General features: G+C 40.3%; 1 protein-coding gene across 1 annotated transcript in view; it reads right to left on the reverse strand.

The window, feature by feature from the left end:
* uvrag (UV radiation resistance associated gene) overlaps positions 1-22,633 on the reverse strand; it is an 86,763-nt gene that overhangs the window by 21,944 nt on the left and 42,186 nt on the right. The window contains exon 13 of the mRNA XM_044370629.1: positions 19,171-19,246. Coding sequence (XP_044226564.1) covers positions 19,171-19,246 — 76 coding nt within the window. The remainder of the gene's footprint in view (positions 1-19,170; positions 19,247-22,633) is intronic.

The following is a 22,633-nucleotide window of genomic DNA, read 5'->3' on the forward strand; positions in this document are numbered from 1 at the left end:
TGGCAACTATTCGAAAGTTTGGTCCAGCTTTGAGGAAATAAACAAGTCATTCACCTCAGTGGGCTGATATAGTGCAAAAGTTAGAACATTGTATTTACATATGCTGAGATCTCCATCTGATCTATTGTTTTGACGTTTCAATAAACAGTTCGGTTTGTCCAGAATAATTAAAGCATTGGCGTTATCTTTTGTGGTCAAACTGCAAAGCCAGAGCTCATGCATTTTTTTGTTATACAGTGTATTCATTGTAACACAAGACGTACAATATAACAGAGCTGTGCTTGAAGAAAACAATAAATTATTTTTGAATTCTCGCCCTGCTAACTGAACCGGAAAGTGAAAATTACGTAGGTACCATGGCAACTGGTCTTTACAACATGAACTGTACTTTCCCCTTTGCAGTGTTTGTAGCTATGAGTCTTGGAAAAATATAACAAGAAAATTATAAAAAATAAATAAATAAATAAAAACCCTTCTTCTACATTCAAACTGGCCCCAAACAGGCAACATGATTTCTAAATAATTCTCATTTTTAATTTTAAATAATTAAAGACACAGTGTACACACATTTAAATGTGCCATTCAAACGTATATACACCTATTTTATCATAATTGAACTGTATTGCTAATGTTAGGATATGTTAAGGTACATAGCCAATCAGCCGGCGCTTGGGGGTAATCAATAAAATTGCCTTTGCATCACAATTTTAAGGAATTATCATCAAGAAATGTAGTTGTTATTCACCCCAAAAGCCCCCTTTACTTGGAACAAAAAATGTGAGAAAAGGCAGCCATTAGTTTGTCCCATGGCTTCTCTCTGGCAGCTGTAGCACAAATGCCAGGAACCAATTACAAAAACATTATTTCTAAACACGGAGGTTAAAACTTACATACATACTGAAACATTTACCAAGGCACATGTAGCCACAAGAGGAATATTTTTTGGGTAAAAAATGAAGGTTAAGACACACACACACACACACACACACACACACACACACACACACACACACACACACACACCTAGGCATTTTGTCCATTGCTATCACGTAAAAAAGGCTCTAGAGGAACACTGTGTAAAAGTCTAAATAATATATTCATTCGCTCCTTACGTTTGTTAAAATTGTACTTTCTGATCTTATATGCAAGTATTTTGCCGTCAGTTTTTTCATGACTTCATTTGATTTTTATCAAACAGAATTCCTTGTCTGAAATGCTCTTTCTAGCTCGCTGGTGGATTTGAAATGGTTGATTATGTTTGCTACAGTGCGGTGCATATATGATTCCACCCATCTGGTCTATCCTTGGCATATAATGGAACTCATTCTGTACAGCCTTCACTCATCCACTAAATAAATTAAACTGAAATGTTGACCAGCACAGATACAAAATGGCTGAGACAAAATGGCTGCAGATGGGAGCTGTGACAGCGAGTGAAAGACTGACTATAAAGATGTTTTACAGCGGAAAGAGAACGTGAGGATAATATGTTCATTTTTAATCTACTGTTTTCCTTTGATGTGTATTTCGACCTGTCTTTTGTCGGTATCCTAATGTTTTTACATTTTACATTTTCAGCTTTGCATTGCCCAATGATAGGTAATACCTCACATGGTGCAATGTAGGCTCAAACCTCAACAATCATGTGGTACAGCGTGGAATATGAAATCCAACTTGATTAATCGCTGTAGCCTTTCATGTGTCTCAATAAATATACAGAGCAGGGCTGAAAAGTTGTTTGAGTCTGGCTAGAGTCGTATAATTCATTCACAACAGAAATTCACTTCCCTTCAACTCGGAACAGTTTTCTGGCCTTGAGTACGTGCCACAGTCATCATCATCCAGTCTTTGAGACAAACTGAGAATCAGGATTCATAAACACCACACGCGTTTGCTTACCACAGAAAATATCTTCCCACATATTTACAGCGAAGAATCCCTGCTGTCTCTAGCGAATGGTGAATACAATCATACATGACTTGTAAAATTTATTTTCCGTGCTAAATTTTGAGCTAAGATTACAACACGGTGTTTCATTTCTTAAATTTTCCACCTGGTTAGATTACATTTAGACTCTTCTAATGCCAATCTCAATTGTTGACACTAGGACGTAATGGGTAGGGCAGTGGCCTAATGGTTGGAGAAATCCTTGTTCATCCAAATGGCCTGGCTTCAAACGTTCCAAAGGGCAAACAAGAGAGAAAAGAAGGATCAACAAAGTATCACATCATTACCTCTTCTATGTGTGGTGTTTATTTTCATAGGAATGTTCTGAGGAAGTAATCCTCCAACACACAAGTAGCTACAGTATATGGGAACTCTTTAGCACTAGGAACATAAGATAAATCCCTTTCAAATAAAACAGTCAGACAAATGAAAAGAACAGAGCTGAAGCTGTGGAGTTCACCAGTGACACAAGATTTCCATTGCCAGAAACTTGATTGGAAAGATGTTGGATCAAGTGTTTCAAGCCATTATCAGATTTTAAGTCAACATTAAAAGTTGACCGGTTGATGAACTGTTAACTGTTGATAAAATGCTCCTGTCTATTTCAGAAATGTGTCAGCACAAGTGATAAATAAGTTAAATTGATGTCAAATGCTCCAGTTTGTTTATGATGGATTTTCAATTCAAACATACAAATCATTTCAGAATTTTAGATATAAGCTTACAGTGGCTGCTGGAAAACAGATAAAGAGTGCTTTCAAGATGGTTTTAGCAATCAAAGCCCATTCATCTGCTGAGCAGTCCTCAATATAAACAAGGAAGTGTTTACATTGAGGAGCAACAATAAGAACCTTCAAAGCGACTAGCACAACTGACATGCAGCTAACTGTTAACAGCTATTTGAAGAGATGTAACAGGGCTGGTTCTGTGTTGAATGAAAGTCATGGGTTAATCATTTAGAATTTTTATCAGCCTCTATCATCTACAGGTTTTAAGCCTGCTTACAGTGGCCTGTAACTGATCTACGAAGCAGACATGTGAGCAAGACAGTTAGAGCAGAACTCCAGCTTAATGTCTGGTGATGAAGTGTAATTTGGTTTTCGTTCCAAGTCGGAGAGGGAAATCTGAAAGCCTGAAATTGGGTGAAATTGCTGGACAACTGTTTTATCAAACCTTCACAGTCATTTTGAGCTACAGGCTGAGAAATACTCACTGCAACTTTGACATTAATTACCTCTAAGAGTCCTCTCATGATGTTCAAGACATAAAACCTTTCACTTTCATAAATATATCCACACCTCTAGAAGATTAGATAGCAGATAGTTGGGCAGTGTGTTTAAGATTATGGTGTTTGACTAAGTTATTGACTTTAGCAGCGGCCTTATCACTGTAAGATGTTTAAGAACATAAGTAAACCTAATACTCACGTGTCCATGAGAACTGCTTGACTGCATAGCTCATACTATACGATGTGTTTAAGCACTTCCTTAACAGGTAAAATGTAATAATCTTTGTACTTCCTGTCTCTGTTGCTATTTCAAACAAGCATGTAATAAAACAGTTTTTAATATTGCGTACTCAAGGTCCTTCCACTTCATTTAACATCCTTTAACTCTGCACTCTCTCTCCTTTTACTCTCTCTGCTCTCCCCTCCTTTCTGTGGTAATATAATACAGGTGTGGAGTGTTCACTGCGCTCGGGTCCGATTCAAATGCAGCCCTAATTCAAACCAGATTCTTCCTTCGCATTACTTGTTGTTACACTTTACCGAGTATCGTATTGCCGCCAAATTCAGTCAACAGATTTACATAATTACGGGATAGGCTGTGTGAGATGAATAGGAAATTCACTTAGGGAGACCACCGGTGACAAGAGACCAATGTTAGTCCCCTCTGACCTCAGTCACTGCCCGGAGGGTCGAAGGTGGGCACTGCTATACCCACAGTTTTAATGAGATCCTTTCATGTTGTGGTTGTTTGGTCTGGGTTTAGGCTGGTCAGTATAGGAGGCCAATGACTCTGATGTGCTACAGTGACACCTATTGGAAAAGCCACCATCCTTGAGGGCCACTCTGGCCCTCAGGGCTAATAACCCTTGCCACTGTAACACTGGAACCGAGCTATTGCAGTACCAGTAACCCAACACCCACACGGGCTGACCCAGTGTGTGAAGTCACAACACTGAGGTCAACTTCCTGTTAGCAGTATTGGCATGCAGGACCATCATCAATCCTCCATGGCAGCTCTCACAAGGACTCCTGGTGCATGGGTGAGGCACACCTTGGAGAATATGCTAATTCAGTACTTTGTAGTTTGAAATTCAAAGCATACGCAGCTTGTTCGTGAGGGAAGCCACAAACGTTTGTGGTCTGAATAGCAAATGGTGCCAAATAGTGAAGGGCGCAAGATGTGAGATGGGTGAGCTGAGGGAAATGGAGGATAGGTTTAATGTCTTCTCCATAGCATGGAAAGATATATTAAAGGGGAAAGTGTTCCTGAACAAACACAGCAAACTTTGCCCTAGTTGTAGCATGCCCTTTAAATAAAGCTGCCAAATAAGAGTCATTAAAACATTATTTTAATTTTAGCCTGTCTGATCACACTCATTTTATTATTTGGAATAAAAGTGTTGTGGTATTTTACAAGGAAAATCTTTTTTTATATGTGTGTTGTGTTTCCACAAGGCCCCTAGGAAAATAGTCGGCCAGAGAGGAGGATGAATATATGGTTTGTGGGCAGGTGCCTATCCTGGCTTCATGCTGCCCACAATTTCTCTCTAACCCTCTTCCACTCCTTGTGAATGGGCATATTATTTTTCGTTTCCTCTTTATTTTGTGGATGGCTTTACGACTAAGATTTTCTATTAGCATTACCAGGGAACAGGAGGTCACAGGGAAAGCTTGGGCTGGCAGACTGTGTACATTCCTCCCCATCTGTCTGACTTACCAACTTTCAAATATATTGCTTTCAAAGTGAAGGTTGTTGAGAGCTACTTATCCAAATGTCTGCTTATTTTAACGTTCTATTTTAACAAGTTGAAAATGTGAGTGAGCCATAAGCCAGAATGAAGAATGAATAATAACTGATGTGGGCTTCAATTTGGTGGTTTCTCACTGATTCTTACAACATAAAATTAACTAAATTTTGCATCTGGCAAATAACACTGTAAACCTACTTCAGTTCCCCTCATAAAAACTATTTGTCATGCATGAATACAACCTTGATGACAGTAAAATGACAACGTCTGGCCTACATTGCAACTGACTGGCCAACTACATGCCCTATCAAAACAGTAACCAGAGAGCCCCAGATTAAAGCTTAGACTTCCAATATTTCACAGAGTTCAAAGGGATTTTCAACCAGATCCTGCTGCTATTCTACCAGGATAAAATATGCAGCGTCAAACTGCTCCGTGGAGGAATTTGGGTTGGTGAGGATAAAAGTATAACTCGGGAGACGAGAGATCTTTCATTTAGCCACATGGAGAGGGATTAAGCTATGTATCACATGCAATATGCGTGTTCATTCATGCACACAGGACACAGTGCAGCTTGGTAAGACTTTTTTTTTTTTGCGTGTATCTTTGTAAATGTGTGTTTGTGTGTGAGCCAGGTAGAGCCATCAGGATAGGGTTGTGAACATATTAAGTATTAGCAGGCATCCTAGTTGTAAGCTGACAGATCAACCATGCCTGAACTCTTGCAGAATAGATCTGAGATTGCAGTCAGCTTTCCAAGAGCCAGTGGCAAAGACAAAGTCCACACTATGCTTCAGAAAGAACTTTTATATGAGAATATTAGATGGAAAAAGAACAGCTTATGTGAAATATGGTATAAAAGGTAAGCTCTGTTTTGCACTGATTTCAGTTACACTCAACAGTACCAAAGACCAAACAGTGTTAAATTAAAATGGGATTTCAGTGATATTACACTGTAAGATGGTTGAGTTCTACTCTGTTAGCAAAAGGAAATGACAGAAATGACTCAGCATGAGTTAAACAAATTGAGACAAGTAAATTTACTATTTAGAGTCACAGACTCTTGAGTCACAAATTTGACTGTGAACAAATTATTCTGTAAAATGCAGTGCATGTTCAGCAAATACGGTAGTGCATGAAAATGATTTTTTCTGAGAAGGGGATAAAAATTTAAAAGCAGCATAATGGTACAATAAATAATAGAAAAGAAAAACACTTGGCTGTCTCCTTCATTGGCCCTGAGTATCAAATTAAAACCTGCCATGGTATAGGCTGTGAGTATAGGCTGTGTCCGGTTTACTTTGGACAGCCTGGAGCATTCTCTGGTCATCTGGGTTTGTTCAACTGTGACCCTGCATAGTGTTAAGGATGTTAAAACTTTTTTTTTTTTTTTTTTTTTGCACTACGAATGGGCTTCAGTGTTTGGAATTGAAACAGTCATAGTCCAATAGAGAAAAAAAATCATTTTATGAGTGACTGTTTACAATCAGGGCCTGGTTTTTACAATCCACGGATCAACTGAATCTACTGTATACAATATTAGTTTGTACCTGGAAAGCAATGCAATATTTGATCAAAATCCCATGTGGAGTGTTTGCTGCATTATTTGTCTTAAATCAGATAAGGAGGTGTAATCTGTGATTAGACTGGCGGATCCAAGTTCGTAATGTCCTCAGACGGAGTGCTGTCCAGAGTTCAGCCTGTTCAACTCTGTACTTAATAACAGCTCACAGCTCTTAATTTGTTTGCCTGAGATACAATGATTAGATTCATTTGCTCAACTTCCTCTCCAGCTGCTGCCAGCCTCCATGTGCTACAGCCACACAAAAATATACTCTTAACATATTTCAGTATAAACATACATAACATCCCCTACCCTTTAAATTTGCACCATAAATGGTATGTATGGAATCCCAGCGCAGTAAAATAAAAACAACTCATAATATTGCTTTTTCCTTTTACAGACGCATGTTAGGTGTAATTATGAAGCTCTACTTTATGTGTCTTGCTTTTCTCCAAAAAAAAAAGACAAAAACAAAAAAAGCAAAACAGCTATAGAGGTTTTCGTAAAAATTCAATAAATGCATAGATGGTAACATGGATTTTTTTTAAAAATGCGGCCTAATTCTCCATGAACCAAATCCGGTTAGGACTTGAAGAGAGAAGCTGAGACAGAACAATCAACAAGAAACAAATAGCTATTGTGTGGTGAAGTTTTTTTTCCCCCACGCTTTTGGTGGCCAACTATGTAGATTATTCCAATAATTCTGTGAGAAAAAGAGTGTGAGGTTGAATGTGTGCTTTCTGACTCTCTAATGAGCTGGAAGAAGGCCACTGCTGAATGGAATTGAGGGTTAAAGTGAAATACGGGTCAATGCAGTTCTCTTATGACACCCAATTCATATAAACTTACAGTTTCAAAACACCTAGCTGTTGTACTTTATCATCTGTCTTTTTATTATTAACCTAAAAAAGTACAACTATCAGATTCTATCAGATGCTTTAATGAAACTTGACAAAATAAAACTTAGACCGAGTGAAATAATACAAAACCAATCTACAAAAAATACAAAACATCTGTTCACACAGCACCTTGAATCAGGTGAATCTATTGATTGTAACTCTGTTGGCAACGGACTGGCCAATTGGTGTAGACTGGCTGAGACCGTCTGATGGAGAATACCGAGCAGCTTTCCTTTTCAACAAGGATGGAGCAGAAGAATTATGACGGGGCTGCTGACAGGTGAACTTCTCTGGCTGCTCAGTTCTCACAGCCATAGCAAGAACTAATACTCTCCCTCTTACCCACTCTCAAGAATAACTCCAATCTGCTTCACTCCGACTGTTTAACGGTTGTGAGGTTCAGGCTCCAAACACATAAAAGCCAAACACATGCGCTGACATAATATAATTACAACATGTGCATTTGTGTTTATATTTGTAGTTGGATGCATACTTAGCTACGGCAGGGTGCCGTTTCTGTGGACAGCATCCTAATTGCTCTGAAAGGCATGAGCCTACGACTTGGCTGAGACATGTTTCAACTTAAGAAAGGTCTGTTTCCATGAGGACAACAACAGCGGTGGCAATAATTTATCCACTAAAACTTTTGAAGTGCCTGTTTGGCGTCAGCATGGAAGAGTAATAACCTGGAACACGACAACAAACAGATGTAATCAAACTGAATCTAAATATATGACATAAGCTTACATATAACTAGTACTAACCTTTAGTGTAGTGACTGTCACTTCTCAGACTTCTATGTGAAAATAAATTAACTACTTTCTTAACTACTACTACCTTAATTCAGCTTTCTATGCTAATCTTGATATAGAATGTGTGTGTGAAGGTTTATGTCGATAATCTGTTGTTGCACTTAATATTATATCTTGCATGTCTTTGTATCATATAGGCCTATATTGTTATTACCAGTAACTTACCTGGCTCTAAACCATGTGAGCCAAGTAAAATTCTCTGTATTCTCTGTATATTTTAGAAAAGAAAACAGCTTACACTAATTATTTTTGACGAAAAAGAATAAAAGGGCCTCCTTGCAGCCTTCTTTTTAACTTGAGCTGGTGTTTATTTAACAGCTGCTTTCATGAGCCTCTTAGCCCCTTTTCTCCAATAACTGTGAAACGATTATGTGGCCTCTGGGACAACAGGCCTGGGCTCATCTCAGGCGCTTCATTAATAAAGAGAAAGCTGTGGCTGGATGGCAGAGATGATGACATGACAGCCAGGACACCCCACCCATATCCTGTTGTCCTGGCAGAGTAATGGAGGCTGACATCAGGGGTGATAGAGAGACACTACCCTAATGAGGTGAGAGTTTATTTGGTGGAGGGGAGTGTTGGACCGACTGACGTTCAGCGAAAGCGACTAATACTGGATTAACTTGACAAAGCCAAATTGAGAAAAGGAGACATCGACTGTCTTGCTAGATGATGAGTGCCACTGAAAAAACTCTGCGGTCCAGAGCCGCTGTGTTAATGCAGATGAAAAGCTGCCGATTGGCCAGAGTCAACGGGCTGTAATGAAATCCACATGGAAGCAGGAACAGCACTGGATAGAGGGGCTAACACAGAGCCAGGATGGCTGATATTTTTTCAAATACTGACCAGATGGGGCCAGCATTGTTTTATTCTAAGAGCTGTTTAATGTCGTTGAGCCCTACTAAGGTCTGTGCTCATGATTGAATGCCTCTACTCCCAAACACCAACATGACAGCACACAGGGTTTGATGAATTAACAAGAAAAACAAGTTTTTCTAAACTTGCTGACATAAAATATACTTGGTCTCTGCCCTCTGGATTCATATGACAAGTTGGGCCCCAGGAGCTGATCTTGGCCAGCCCAGAAAAAGCCCACAAGCAGAGAGAATTCTTTTGTTTGTGTGCCTTGGTCCAACTTCACTCTATTTTACCCCAAGAGAAACACGGAATGGACCTTACTGCAGATATCTGAACACACAATGACATAACTATGATCAAATGAGGAGATATAACCTCCAGTGAAGACTAAAAGAACCTACTTAGCATGCCATGGACTGTCTGATGGGTTTCTCTCTTTCCTTTTATCTACTGACAGTTACTTTCCTTTGTTCTGTCATTACTCCCTGACTCAGGCCAACATTTTTTGATATTACCATAGAAACTTTTCAAGGAGTTATCTGTGAGTGAAGGGACTTTAGAGAGGCCTCGGTGCCAAAGCAGAGTAGCGTAGCATGTAGTGAGACAACAGGAGAGCAGACTCCAAACAAACAGGCCTCAGCTACAAATTCCAACCAGCTGGAAACTGCAGACGCACTATTAAGTAAATGATGGAGCAGAGCAGCCAACACTTTCCAAACAGCCAGAACATTTTGCCAGCAAAATGTACAGTCTGACCTGCGGGAAGAAGACTGATGACGAGATTCTAAGATGATAATCGTAACATGATTAAATTGATTGATTATAAAAAGACAATACATACTGTAAAAGCAAATGACACATGCCACTTGATGTATCTTCTTGATCTCGTCATTCTGATGTTGTGAGATAAATTATACTAGCAGTACTGGTCCCTCTCTGCCCACTGACGTCTTTGCCTTCATCAATCTCTGCAAATAACATAAAATTTTGGCTTGACTTAGCTACCTAGAGACACCAACATTGGTCAAAGCTTAAATAACCAACGAAAGCTGAATACTTTTGCACATATGAAATTCTCTCCAATCACTCTCTCTCTCTCACACTCACACACACACACACACATACATATATACAGACACAGACGCAGGATTAGCATTTACTTTAACCCTTATATTTAGTGGAACTAGCTCTGGTTCCTCTTTGTGGTGATGGACAAACCTGGGACTGCAAACCACAAAATGTGGAAATTCAATTAGACGAATTTAAGTGTTTCATAAAGTCATAGGTGGCTGTCCAGAGGAATTCCCATAAAACCCTGGAGCTCAGGCATAATCGCAGTGCACTGACAGCCTCACTACGTACACACGCCCAAAGCTGGAAACCACGGAACTGTGACATACACTTACAAGTGCGGTCTGAGACCTGCTTATAAATCGCAACTTAGAGGCCGACGGCAAGTGGGAGCTGACAGACTACAAAGACCACTCTCTTCATTGTACCGGTCAGCTCTGGAGCATCCATCAATTCTTTCTTATCGAAAACAGAACCTGAGGCCGGGCGGTTAAGGCTTTACAAGCACAGCACCACAGATGTACTACCGCCTTTCCACAATCTCCCTGATATAGCAGCGTACGGCGAATATTTGTTTATGGAAAAAGGGTGCTCCTAGTTTTGGTTGTAAAAAGGGATTCCACCAGAGACTCACTCTGGCCAATAAGTGGCACTGGATGCAAGCTGTAGCTAACAACAAAAGTTTGTGATGGAAAACAGGGACCACACAGTAAGGCTATGAAAACCCATGGGCATAGAGAGAGGTGTACGTTAAGGTCTGGGTTTGGTTAATAGATAGCTTGAACAAGGAGAACCACAGGACGACTAAACCACTGGGTGCATTTTTCCTACAGGCTGTTTCTTCAGAGCTGAAGAATAGTTCTTATCTGAAAGTAATTTCTCGGTAGCAATTCTTCCTGTAGCAGTGCGGGGAGCTGGTCAAGTTTCTACTCACACATCTCCTGCTCAGCCTGGGCCAAGATACACAGATCACAACATATGCTCCCGACTCAGTCTCAAAACATGTATCAGTTCATTTAGCGCTGGCAGCACTGGTTATTGCTACTTCATGCTTATTATAAAAATGTGAGGATATATACATAATGTAATTACAGGGCACATTAAACATAGAAACTATGACATTTGAAGATAATTCACTAATAATTTGCATTTCATGGAAACATTCGCTTCTACTATCATAACAATTCAGATAGTGTCTGTCCAATACATACAATGCACAATCCAAATTAAATAACAGAGCAAACCTTTTGACACATCTAATCTTAGTTGTAGTATCATTGGAACAGGGACTTCCCTTTCTCTTCTTCCTCTTTGCATCAATCATCTGAGGGGGAGAGCAGGCAGCCATCAGCCTACTGTCTCTGGTCATGTCAGGCTGTTAATCTCACTCTCAATTGAACCCACTTACAATCCGCCAAGAATAATTTCTTGCTTGAAATGTAATAAATAAAGTACACTAATGAAGTGCTTTTTACTGTCAGCGGAGTACAGAGATCTTGTTAAAAGTGACACCTTAATGGCACTCAAACACGAAACATATTGTCAAAAGTGTAGTCTATAACTTATCTTCTATTAGATGTAAGGGGATGATTATCCAACATTTGTAAAGCATGTGGCCATATGGGAAATGACGTTCAAAACATACAGATTCAAGCTATTCTTCACTTGGCTAAAGCAAAAACAGACATGTTTATGGCTTTGTTTAAAAGAGAACTTCACTTGGTACCTCATTTCTTCTTTCCTCCTCCCTGTTAAGAGTGAAAGTGAGGTATATTACGTTGACTTGGCGCTGCATTTTCTGGTGCCTGTCCCGCCCATTATGTGTTTTATCATATCAATCCCTGTAAAATGGAAAACGGATGTGGCTGTTATGGAAGGATGAAGACAATGAGTGGCAGCAGGCGGTTGAAATGGCCTGATTACTTCCAGGCCCGTCTGTCTTAGAGTAGAGATGGTGGCAGCATCTGGGGAGCCGTGGTCCTGGGTTCAGGTAAACAAACAGCGTACAGTGGGCTGCATTATGATTTCTGAACATCGAGGAGTCTGTTTGTTGAGATGAGGTTTCTGCAGAGGCGGCTGGACAGAAGAATGACTGCTGTTGTTCAAGGGGGACAGTGGAGATGTAATTGCCTGTTTTTCTTTCTTTCTTTTTTTCTGGAACGCTCTCTGGAACGCACTGAGAAGTGAGTCATGAACCGCAAGCCTCAGCTGGACAAGGAGAGAAAGACCAACAGGCTTCTGAGGGAAACCTGGAATAGTCTCGTCTAAAAGTGTTCCAATTCTCAGAAAGATCCTGTTGAGAAATAGGCTGTAGTGTTTTCTTCTCAATCAAGGGAATTCAAGTGGAAAATGGTGATAAATACTACAGATATGACCACATAGAGCAGAACCTTTCTCCTGGGAGCAATGCTTTGACGATTAAATGGTGGATCTTTGTCAGCTACGATTGTTTTTCCCATAAAGGCTTCTCAAGTAGTTTAAGGATAGAGGTTCAGACACATTACAGCTATCACTGCTATCTCATTCAATCTTGTTTGGTGCAATACTCATGTACTATAAAAACTTGAATATAACTGAAGGAAAAGTTTGCAAAACATGTGACAAAAGAAACTGAGATAACAGTCCTGTGCATTTACTGTCCAGAATATGTATATCAGACTAGGAAGAAGGAAGCACATATTTTGATAACCTACATTTGCCTATTACACAATCACTCATTGTACACAGCCATTTCTGATTCACAGACTTGTGAACTGACAGAGAGTAAACACACAACTGCGTACAGGAATGTCAACTGTGGAAAAACTGAGTTCAAGTGCAAGTATGGTTTCATATATTGTTTCACTATAGGGAGCCATCTGTATTCACAAAGCCCAGTTGTAGACCCTGTACCATCTCCAACATCCGCACTAAAGAAGAAAGGAAATAAGGTAATAGCTGGAGATAGTTTTCTTTGGGGAATTTTAACAGTCTTGACAACTCGGTCCGAGGTGGAGGGGAGTTATGAGGTGGAAGGGAGCTGCGTAATGTTCAATTTTTGCATGTCTTTGCTTGGGTCATATGGTTTTTATCGAAGCACAATCACATGAGCTAATGGCTGCAAAAGGGCTATGCCAAGACTACGTCGTATCTATATTGACTGGGGTCATGAGCTTTGTCACAGAGGTGAAAAGCTGAAGGAAGGGCCTCAACTATGGAAGATATGAATTAACAAAGATGAAATGGATTAGAAAGGAGCCAAAGTGAACGGAAGAGGAATGAGGTGAATGGGTTTGCTCGCAGCCACCTCAACCTACCTAATGACACATACAGCACTGTTTATTTTCATATTAATTTTTATGACAGTAAACAGAGACAGCTCTCCAGCCAGCTCATTTTTCAGTTCAGGTCAGTCAACTGTGGTTTGAGTAGTGTCAGTGGAAAAAAGGATAATTTCTCCTGTTGTCTTGTTGTACTGTACCCAAACCAACAAGGCCTCCCTTTAAGTGTGACATCATTGAAAACTACATTTTTATAATTAGTGTTGGGCTAAGTGGCCTGTGGATCGTACCATGTGACCACAACATTCTGAGACCAAATCTGACACAGTTATTTCATTATTATTGTCATATTTAAGCAAAGGTTATTCCTGCTAGAGCACTTACAGCCTTTCCAAATAGCTTCCCCAAGTATACCTCCAGCCAACCAGCTCCTGTTCCGCTTGCTGCCACCTCCACTAACCACTAAACACAGTCGGCTCCCCCATGAGTCATAGCCATGTTTTATGGAGCCACAGTTGCCACTCTTAATGGCAACAGGCGCTCTGACGTATGCTCCAGACCACCAGTATGGCACTCTGCCTGCAGATCATGGTGTGAAATTGCCAAAAGACTTAGAAGGTGGGAGACAGACGACTTTCCCCGGTAGACAAAAATAAAGGTGACCCCTGAACTGACCTGCTTGGGCCGCAACAGATTTGCTGTTTTAATTCCAGATACTTGGTTTCCTGTGCCTGAGGCCCACAAAATATGATACACCAACCTTGGTGACTGAGAACTAATTGTTGTGCCCACACCCTCCTCCTAAAAGCCTAAAAACCAGGAGATTTTGTGTAGCATCAGTTGTCATCTGATCAGCTCCACATGCCTGTTTCCCAACAACGTAGCCTAGTGGATAACACAGGGAATAAGGAAATGCAGCACATGGCATGCCTCCAGACAAAAGGCTGCTGGTTTTCCTTTGGAGTCAGCCACACTGACTTGGCTAATTTGTTTCTGTGAATGGAGGAATGGCAGGTTTAACATTTGTGCCACCCTGTGGATGGGCACTCTAGGCCCACTAACATACCTTTGGCCAACAATTTCAAGGAAAAGCAGCAGCCAGATGTCATTTATTTAACAACTAAGCTGAAAGAAAAATTACATTCTCTGTAAACAACACATTCTCTGTTTTGGTATTGGTTCAACTGGGACTGAGAAAATGTGCATGTTAACAAAAATGGCAATGTCTCCACATAAACATGAGTGACTTGCTCAGCCATTGCAGGTTTTGCAACATTTTCTGATTACAAAAGAAATAAGAAGGAGAAAATGGCTGGGCTTCAACCCAGACATTCCTTGAAGCCTTTCTAAACTTCTTTTTGTCAAACAAATTAACCCAAAGTGGCAACACGGGAGTGTGTTACCACCTGACAGCCAGGGTGCTCTGAGCACCCATCCTTACCCATGACATGAGGCCTAATAAAAGCAAACGTCTCCCTTTGCCACATCAAAGCAGGGTCAACCCGCTGTGTCCCTGATCCTTCGCCAGCTTCCCTGTATCACTTTCAAACACAGCCACACAGGGCAATTTAATAAGAGATGGACAGCTAATGTCTCCCACCCAGACTCTAGTCAGTCGGCGAACCAGTCAATCAGCCAGCCAGTCGGGTCTGCTGTGAAACCAGACCTCTGCTTTGTATCACATAGCCAGACATTGAACAAGCTGTGCAGTGGCTGCCTAGCTCAAAGAAGATTTTTTTTTAAAACCACACACAAATAATAACTGTCTGCTGTGACTAAAACGCTGTCTGTTGGTATATCATGCCAGCAATCGAAAATCTGAGGCCAAATGTGTATGGGTCAGTAAGGCAGTTATTTCCCTAGTAAAACCCCCAATAAATTAACAAGAAACACACAGCAGAACAGGAGTGAAACAAAGTGCCCCTGATAAAGTAGTTGAGAATGACCAAGTTACGAAATCCTAATTTAATTTAATTATAAAGGAGAAATGACATGTAGCATGAAAGAATTCCGTTGCTTCATGCATTTCCCAGCCTTTAACTCACAAAACTTGTACATGTGTGATGTGTGATCCAAGAAACTGAGTGATCAGACTCACAGGAGTACACAGTCTAATGCGGTGTGCAGAAATCAACCAAACACGAGGTGGGGAAGCTCTGTTTGTGGTGGGTTCTAGGTAATCGACTGTGACATGTTTACCACTTCTTCAGTTTTGAAACAATGGTCTACTATCACTCTCATATGGAGCCGGACTATTCATGTGGCACCGTTAAATTGTTTTGGAGTCAACCTGATAACTCATCCCTAACGTGGATGTAGTCAGGCACACATGGAATGCATAAGACGGCACTTTGAATGAAAGCTGAAATATCATCCTGTAAAAATACTGATGCTCTCACCGAGCTGTTAAAAGTAGAGCGTGTTACTGCAGCTTTGGTGAAAATAAGAAAAAGAAGTGTTTTTCTGTAGGTGACCTTATATTAAAGATATGAATTATGCTGCAATGAACAATTTGTTTATTTCTATGTGCATGAGTTACGTTTAGTTACTTTTCTGTCACTGAGATTCACAGAAATGAGCCCCAACAGAGTTTATATAAAGAAAGAAGTATTTTACATGTTTATTAATTCATCATTCCACAAATTGCCCTTACAAAGTTATCATACACTCCTCACATGTGCCCATATGTGTTACACCTGGTTTACATCTGGTTTAAGATGGTTTAAGTTTGAATCTTTCTGCATTGGTTTCATGGATGCAGGTGAAAACCTCATGCTGACTGTCTGGATCTCATTTTTCATCTGAAGAGGACAAGATTCCTTTGAAGCACCATATATATATATACATACTACGGTTTATTGAGGCATCCATTTTTATGATGAGCAAAAAACATATTTCTTAAAGAATAAGTTCTCCTCTTGACTACCAGAAAATCACTGTACGAACACTTTTGACACCAACACTGCTCTGACAAATTACGTAATTTATTTTAGATTTTATTGCTAGGAAGTAAATTTAGATAAAGACTATTTCTCCTCAAGCCACAAACATGTGTGTTCTATCAGTAGTCAAATTAAACTTTCAGCAAGATTGAGCATGCAATGCTACATCTGATGGCAGCACATGGTTAAGAGTCATGAAATCTAAATCTCAGAGAGCTTAGATCATGATGTGTGGCTATGATAAAAAGTGAATATGGGTGGGGGCTATGTGAGATGAAAGGTAGGAATATGCATTGAGAGGGTGACTGCACGCTAAATGTTCAAAAGCAGATACGGCTTACACTGTGCCGTGGGCATTTAAGTTTCTCTCACTCTCCGGTGTATAAATATTGCACAGAATACTTACTGTCGGTTGAAAAATATATAATCCCACATTTTACATACATATTACATCATTGCTACAAGCTATTTTCCGTTCAACTTCTGGGACATATGAAAATATTTTCTAGAATTTCTTTGAGCTTCACAGCAAAATTTTTGCCAGGTCTTAAAGGTTGTGTCTGTTACAAGTCACAGTGGTAAAAACGCATGCTTGTGTGCATATGTGAGCAATCAAACACTTGCCTGTGTGTTCAATCTTGACAGTTATTATAGCACAGTAACATTAATCAAATAATACCGACCTCAGTAGTTCAGTCCAGCTAATATTTCACCTCTGGCTTGATAGTGCTTGAACTGTCAAGCAGTGATGGAACGTGTGTGTGATTAGAGTTAAGCATTACTAACAACATACATCGAACTAACAACCTACGATACCAACCTTGAATAATGGCTTCATATTGGATTCTTCACACAGACAAATCATAATTTAGAAACATGACAAACTATATCCAGAGAGACTTTTTAAAAAACGCAACAGGCGGCTCTGCCTTTCACTTTGGTGGTTTCAGACAGCACTTATTTTCATTTGCGGTCTCAAATATTTTCTTATCTTGATATTTTCTTGTTCTTGGACTCTGGTGGGAAGATGGCAGACTTGGATATTGGCTAGCAGCTTGTGGTCTGGTTTTAGAACTAAAACCTCCCCAAGTGCAGTGGTTTGAAGTCAGCCACCTGCTAGTGCTAATTGCCTAGTCCTATTCAGTGGAGAGGCCCTTCATTCCTGGCTGGACGAGGAGGAAAACAGGGAATGGAATGCAAATTGTTTAAAGTCAGTGCTAAATGTTTGAGGGGTGAATGGAGGGAGTCACCAAGGTCATCACATTAGGTGTACTTTAATAAGCACAGACAGGTCGAGAGTTCAACCCTCCCCTGAGGTGTTTGTGTTTGTGAGTGATGGAGGGAGAAAGGAGAAACCAATTTCGAGCAATAATTCAACATATGTGCCAAATGTCACCCACCCACCCACACATAAATAGATTTCAGGATGCGACTATCTGCACTTTCAAAGACACCTTAAAGGATAAGTCTGGTGATATTCTATATTTTCTTTAATGTCAACAAATCACATGAAAAAACCAAAACCAACAAAGCATCTGTCTGTGTAGTGAAAAACTGATATCACTTATTCCTCTGTGCCACAGACCTCCATTGTTGTCTAAAAACCACTAACAAGACTAAGAGTCTACAGTCATGCTAGCAGCTCTGTGAGGTTAAACTTGAGCTACATGCTAAAGTTAACATGCTAACAGTCACAATGCTAACATGCAGTTGTTGAAGCAGGTATAATGTTTGCCATCTTCACTGTCTCAGTTCACCATGACAGCATGCTAACATTTGCTAAATAGCACTAAACACAAAGTACAGTGGAGGTTGATATGTATTTCATTAGTTTTGCAGATATTTGGTCAAAAGCCAAAGAATTGGACAAATTGAAATTCTGACCTGAACCAAAGAGATTATAATTTATCATAAAGGGGACACGAATATGTATGCCAAATTTCAGCCAGATGCTCAGATATATCAGTCTTGACCAAATCGGTGGACTGATCAACTGATCAACATTGTCATCCATAGACCCATGCTGCGAGCATGACTAAAAACACATCAGGGAGCCACATTTTTGCCCTGGGTGATGTGTTCCATTATTATGATGAACATGGGCATTGTAGTTTATTTGTAGTTGATCCCACATACACCATCCAGCTGCTACATAAATACTGACTAGAGAACAAAATCTGCATCTGAAAATGGTTCCCAACAAATGCGCTGTTCACTCCTGTTTGAGTGCCCAGTAACCAGCTGTTTCAGGGAATCATTTAGCCTTTTTCAAAAAGGAAACTTTATTTTTATGTTTTTTGGTTTTTTTGAGGTTTTTTGAGATTAATGTCTTCACTAAATACAAACAGGCTTGTGGCTGAAAGCAACTATGGCAGTCAGAAGTATTGAGAGATGGACTAACACATTGTTGGTTTTGGTCGTTTCATGGGACTTGTTGACATCATTAAATTTATGAATGTAACCAGCCTTAAAAGTGACTCCACAAGTTTGTGTATGTATCAGTGAATAACAGGTTCCTAAACACTAAATAGGAGTTGTCTTTTGAAAGTTATGTATGCAGTATGGACTTTATATCATTAGCTGTGAGAATGTACTGGTTCTTATATAGTTTTCATTTTCCAAATCTCAGTTTTTTTTAACACTGTAGATACTCTTGGTAAAAAGCTTTGACTATTTTCTCTATGTAAACAGAAACATTGATTGAGAAATGGAAATTATGAATTCATTATCTTCTCTCGAAATTTTCAGGTCCTCAAATTTGTCATAAGTTTCCATTCTTAAGTAAAACTTTCACTTGTTAGTAGCAAACATTTGTGCGCTGAATGTGTGTTAATATCTCACCTGGGCGATGTTCTTGTTGAGTAAGTAGACACCATATTCAAAATGAAACCGCTCTCCTCGGGGGTACAAAGGGAATCTGTGAAAGACAGGAGAAAAAGACAAACTTTAACAGGAGGAGGTGATTTATTTCTCTTGATCCATTACCAACAGAGTCTGGAAACAAAGGTGTTAAGACCCCTCCGAACAAACGCCTGCAAGCCAACTAAACATAGTCAAGCTTACAACAGCAGTAAATCCATACTGCATTTCACAATACAGGTCTGTCCATGTGAAAATGTCAATGAAGGATGGTGGGATTAAAAGGGTCTTCGTTGCTTGTTAATTTTACTTTGAGGGATTCAAACAACTGTTGCTCTTTGGCTCTGCAATAGGCAATGAATTCTTCCCATTGTTGAAAGTGCCCGTTCATATAGCCAGCAGCGTTTACAATCAGTAACACTTGCAGACGGTTGAAGACGCAGGGTCTGGGTCTATGATCCCATCCCACAGACGCCACCTCCGTACCTCGTTAAACTGAAATATCAAACAGGAGGGTAGGCGTCCAAACAGCCTGTCCATCCACTTCTGAGCAGGAACAAAGAGAACTTTTCCTTTCAGAATGGTGGGAAAGTCCCATCGGTGCAGGTCAGATGTCTTAGTTTGGACTGCACAAGGAGTGCTTCTGAAGGATGAGGAAGAGTATGCTGACATCCAGAGTGGGAAAATTCTCTTTGCTACCAGGGACTTAAGGCTGGACTCATCCCTTCCTGTCATTATGTGCTTATGTCTGCTGATCTCCCACTGAGGAGGATACAGTATATTGGGAAACCAGCTCCACAGACTGAGCAGGGCTTTGGTCTGACAAAACACACACACATACATACATACACACACACACACACACACACACACAAACACACCTGTTTGCGTCAACATACTTCTGATGACCTTCACTATCTACTTTCATATCTTTGCCCTGTCTAAACTCATCTCTAAAAGCTTCACCTTAGCCTTCAGAGTAACCTAAACTTAATCCTACTCTTACACTTAACCTCTCACCCTAACACTGAAAAAGCGTTTTTTTTAAGAGGTGGGAGGAAAAATGCTTCATTTAAGTGTTTTTTACGGCACATGACACTGACATCTGGTCTTTATAAGAGCAAGAATTCTACAAACATGAGATGTTACCATGACCAAGTACTGTCACATGCATATAGATGCAGCATCCATGCAGTTAGACAAATAAACAGCTTTTGCTTTTCCAAAAGCCACATCAAATGGAAAGCACAAGCAGAGGACATATTATTGGAAAGAAAAGAATTTCCTCATCTAAAATGTCTTGATCTCTAAAAGTTGTGTCATTGTCTGATGCCATATGAGGGCAGCAATGGCTCTTCAACAAATTCTACGACGGAACACACAAACACATATATGACAGATATAAGTGTGACCAATTCTGTAAGAAACGTGCTTCTGTGATGATATGACAGCTCTGCCGGAAGCAGCAGATGCGTTCTGATGTACTGAATGCTTTGCACATGTGTGTGTGTGTGTGTGTGTGTGTGTATGTATGTGTGTATGAATGAGTGAGTATGTGCATCCGGCATGCTTCCCTCCCGTGTGTGTGCCTCCCAGGGACTGGGTCATGGTCTTTTGTTAATCCTGTGTGAGAGCAGATATAGGGCTCTTCACCCCCTCTTACTGTGACCTATAGGTGCCTGAGGCAGTGGGAGAATACAGCAGAGAATACATTTCCTCAGTGCTGGCACTTCACTGGACTCTGCTGTCATCGGAGATCATGCTAACAGCAGCGTAACCCTGCAGGTTTCAAGTTCAGAGTATTGATTCAGATGTGCTTGCGGTATGCTGAAGGTTAGATTTTACTCAGATGTTGATGCTCTTAGAGAACAAATCTTTAATGACACCCATGTTTGAGCATTTCAGCTGTAAAAGCATTTGTCAGTTTGCCCTTGACAACATGAACTTACCCAAAAGATTTTTTAACGTGAGGGCTTTATTTCTTTTATTTGGCATTTATCCATTTCTCGCAGATTTTCAGACCCTTTCTGGAGATTCAGACATTCAGAACTAGTGCTCACAGTAAACGCCTCCTCACTCTGAATTACTTAAACTATTAGCATTACAGTGCAACACTTGAAGTTGTAGACCTAAATCCTATCCAGATGGAGATCATTGGAACCCTAGAATAAATTCTAACAGGATGTTGCTGCGAAGGCTGGCAAGCAAAAAAGGAGATGCTGTAGCCTGAGGGCCACACAGCCAGCCACTTGTTGGTTGTCCATATCCCCGACATGCAGCCAGGGCCCCATGCAGAAAGCGACATGCCAGAGGTCATATCTCAGCACTAGGAAATAACTAACAGAGAGAGGAAGAACAACACAACAGGCATTCCCCTCACACGACTGGCATTCCCAATATCACTTCCTCACGAACAGATAGGATTTGTTTGCTGATGAACACGCATGAAAAGGAAAACAGAGCCACTTCCAACACACACACGCAAACATATGAACATACACCAGCTCCGTCACAGCCAAGTGATTAATGACCGCTGTCCACTGTGTCTGAAATCACACTGGAGAGACTCCGGTTCACCAAACACCAGGAATTCCTCCCAGGGACGTCTAGTAAAGTCAAATATATTATTACACACCAGCGGGGAGGATCGAGGGAGGAAGTCTGAAGACGGAGGGAAGGGAGGAGGCACCAGAGGAGGAGTGTGTGATTCAGTTGGCGTGCACATTTTATTATTTTAAATATAGTATTATCTAATCTGACCGGGTTTATCCCACTGAGATTAAGACTGGAAATAAGCATAACGGATGTAGATCAAGCATACAGTATTATAAAATGTAAAAGACATTGCATAAAATAAAAAGGAAAGAACTCACAAAGACTTCATTTTGCTGTCCAAAAGTCACTTTTTTTCTTTTTCAGTTTTCACCTGACTCAGGTCTGACCTTGGAGGCAGAAAGCCGCTGCTATACTTTTTGCTAAAATAGTAAAAATGTTAGTGGTGTGCGCCTGGGAGAAACATAAGGAATAGCAGTAAGAGGAGACAGAGCGCCATTTTTAATCACTCAGCCAGCGGCATAAACTGAAGCAGTCCTCTACACTAAACAGGATGAAATAAATTATCGTCCTGGAGGAATATGGAGGCCAACATCAGTACCCTGCCTGTCCATCAGGACAAAGGGTCCAGAATAAACAGAGAAAAACCAGAGAGATTCTCACACAAGCTGTAGAAGTAACTGTTTGTGGCACTAATTGTGCTTTACCGCTGGAATGTAACAATTTGTTTTCATGTTGTTTTTAAATGAGGTCGTGCTTACTTCGTCTTTTGCACTTTGTGCGCTACGCTGTTGGTTCTTTTGTCTAATTTTGTTGTACATATAAATCAAATCAAATCATCTCTATCTCAGCAGTCCTCCTCATATTTCTTCACTTTCCTAAATCAAGCCAT

Source organism: Thunnus albacares, chromosome 13, assembly GCF_914725855.1.
Source record: "Thunnus albacares chromosome 13, fThuAlb1.1, whole genome shotgun sequence".
In the NCBI taxonomy this organism is placed as follows: domain Eukaryota; kingdom Metazoa; phylum Chordata; class Actinopteri; order Scombriformes; family Scombridae; genus Thunnus; species Thunnus albacares.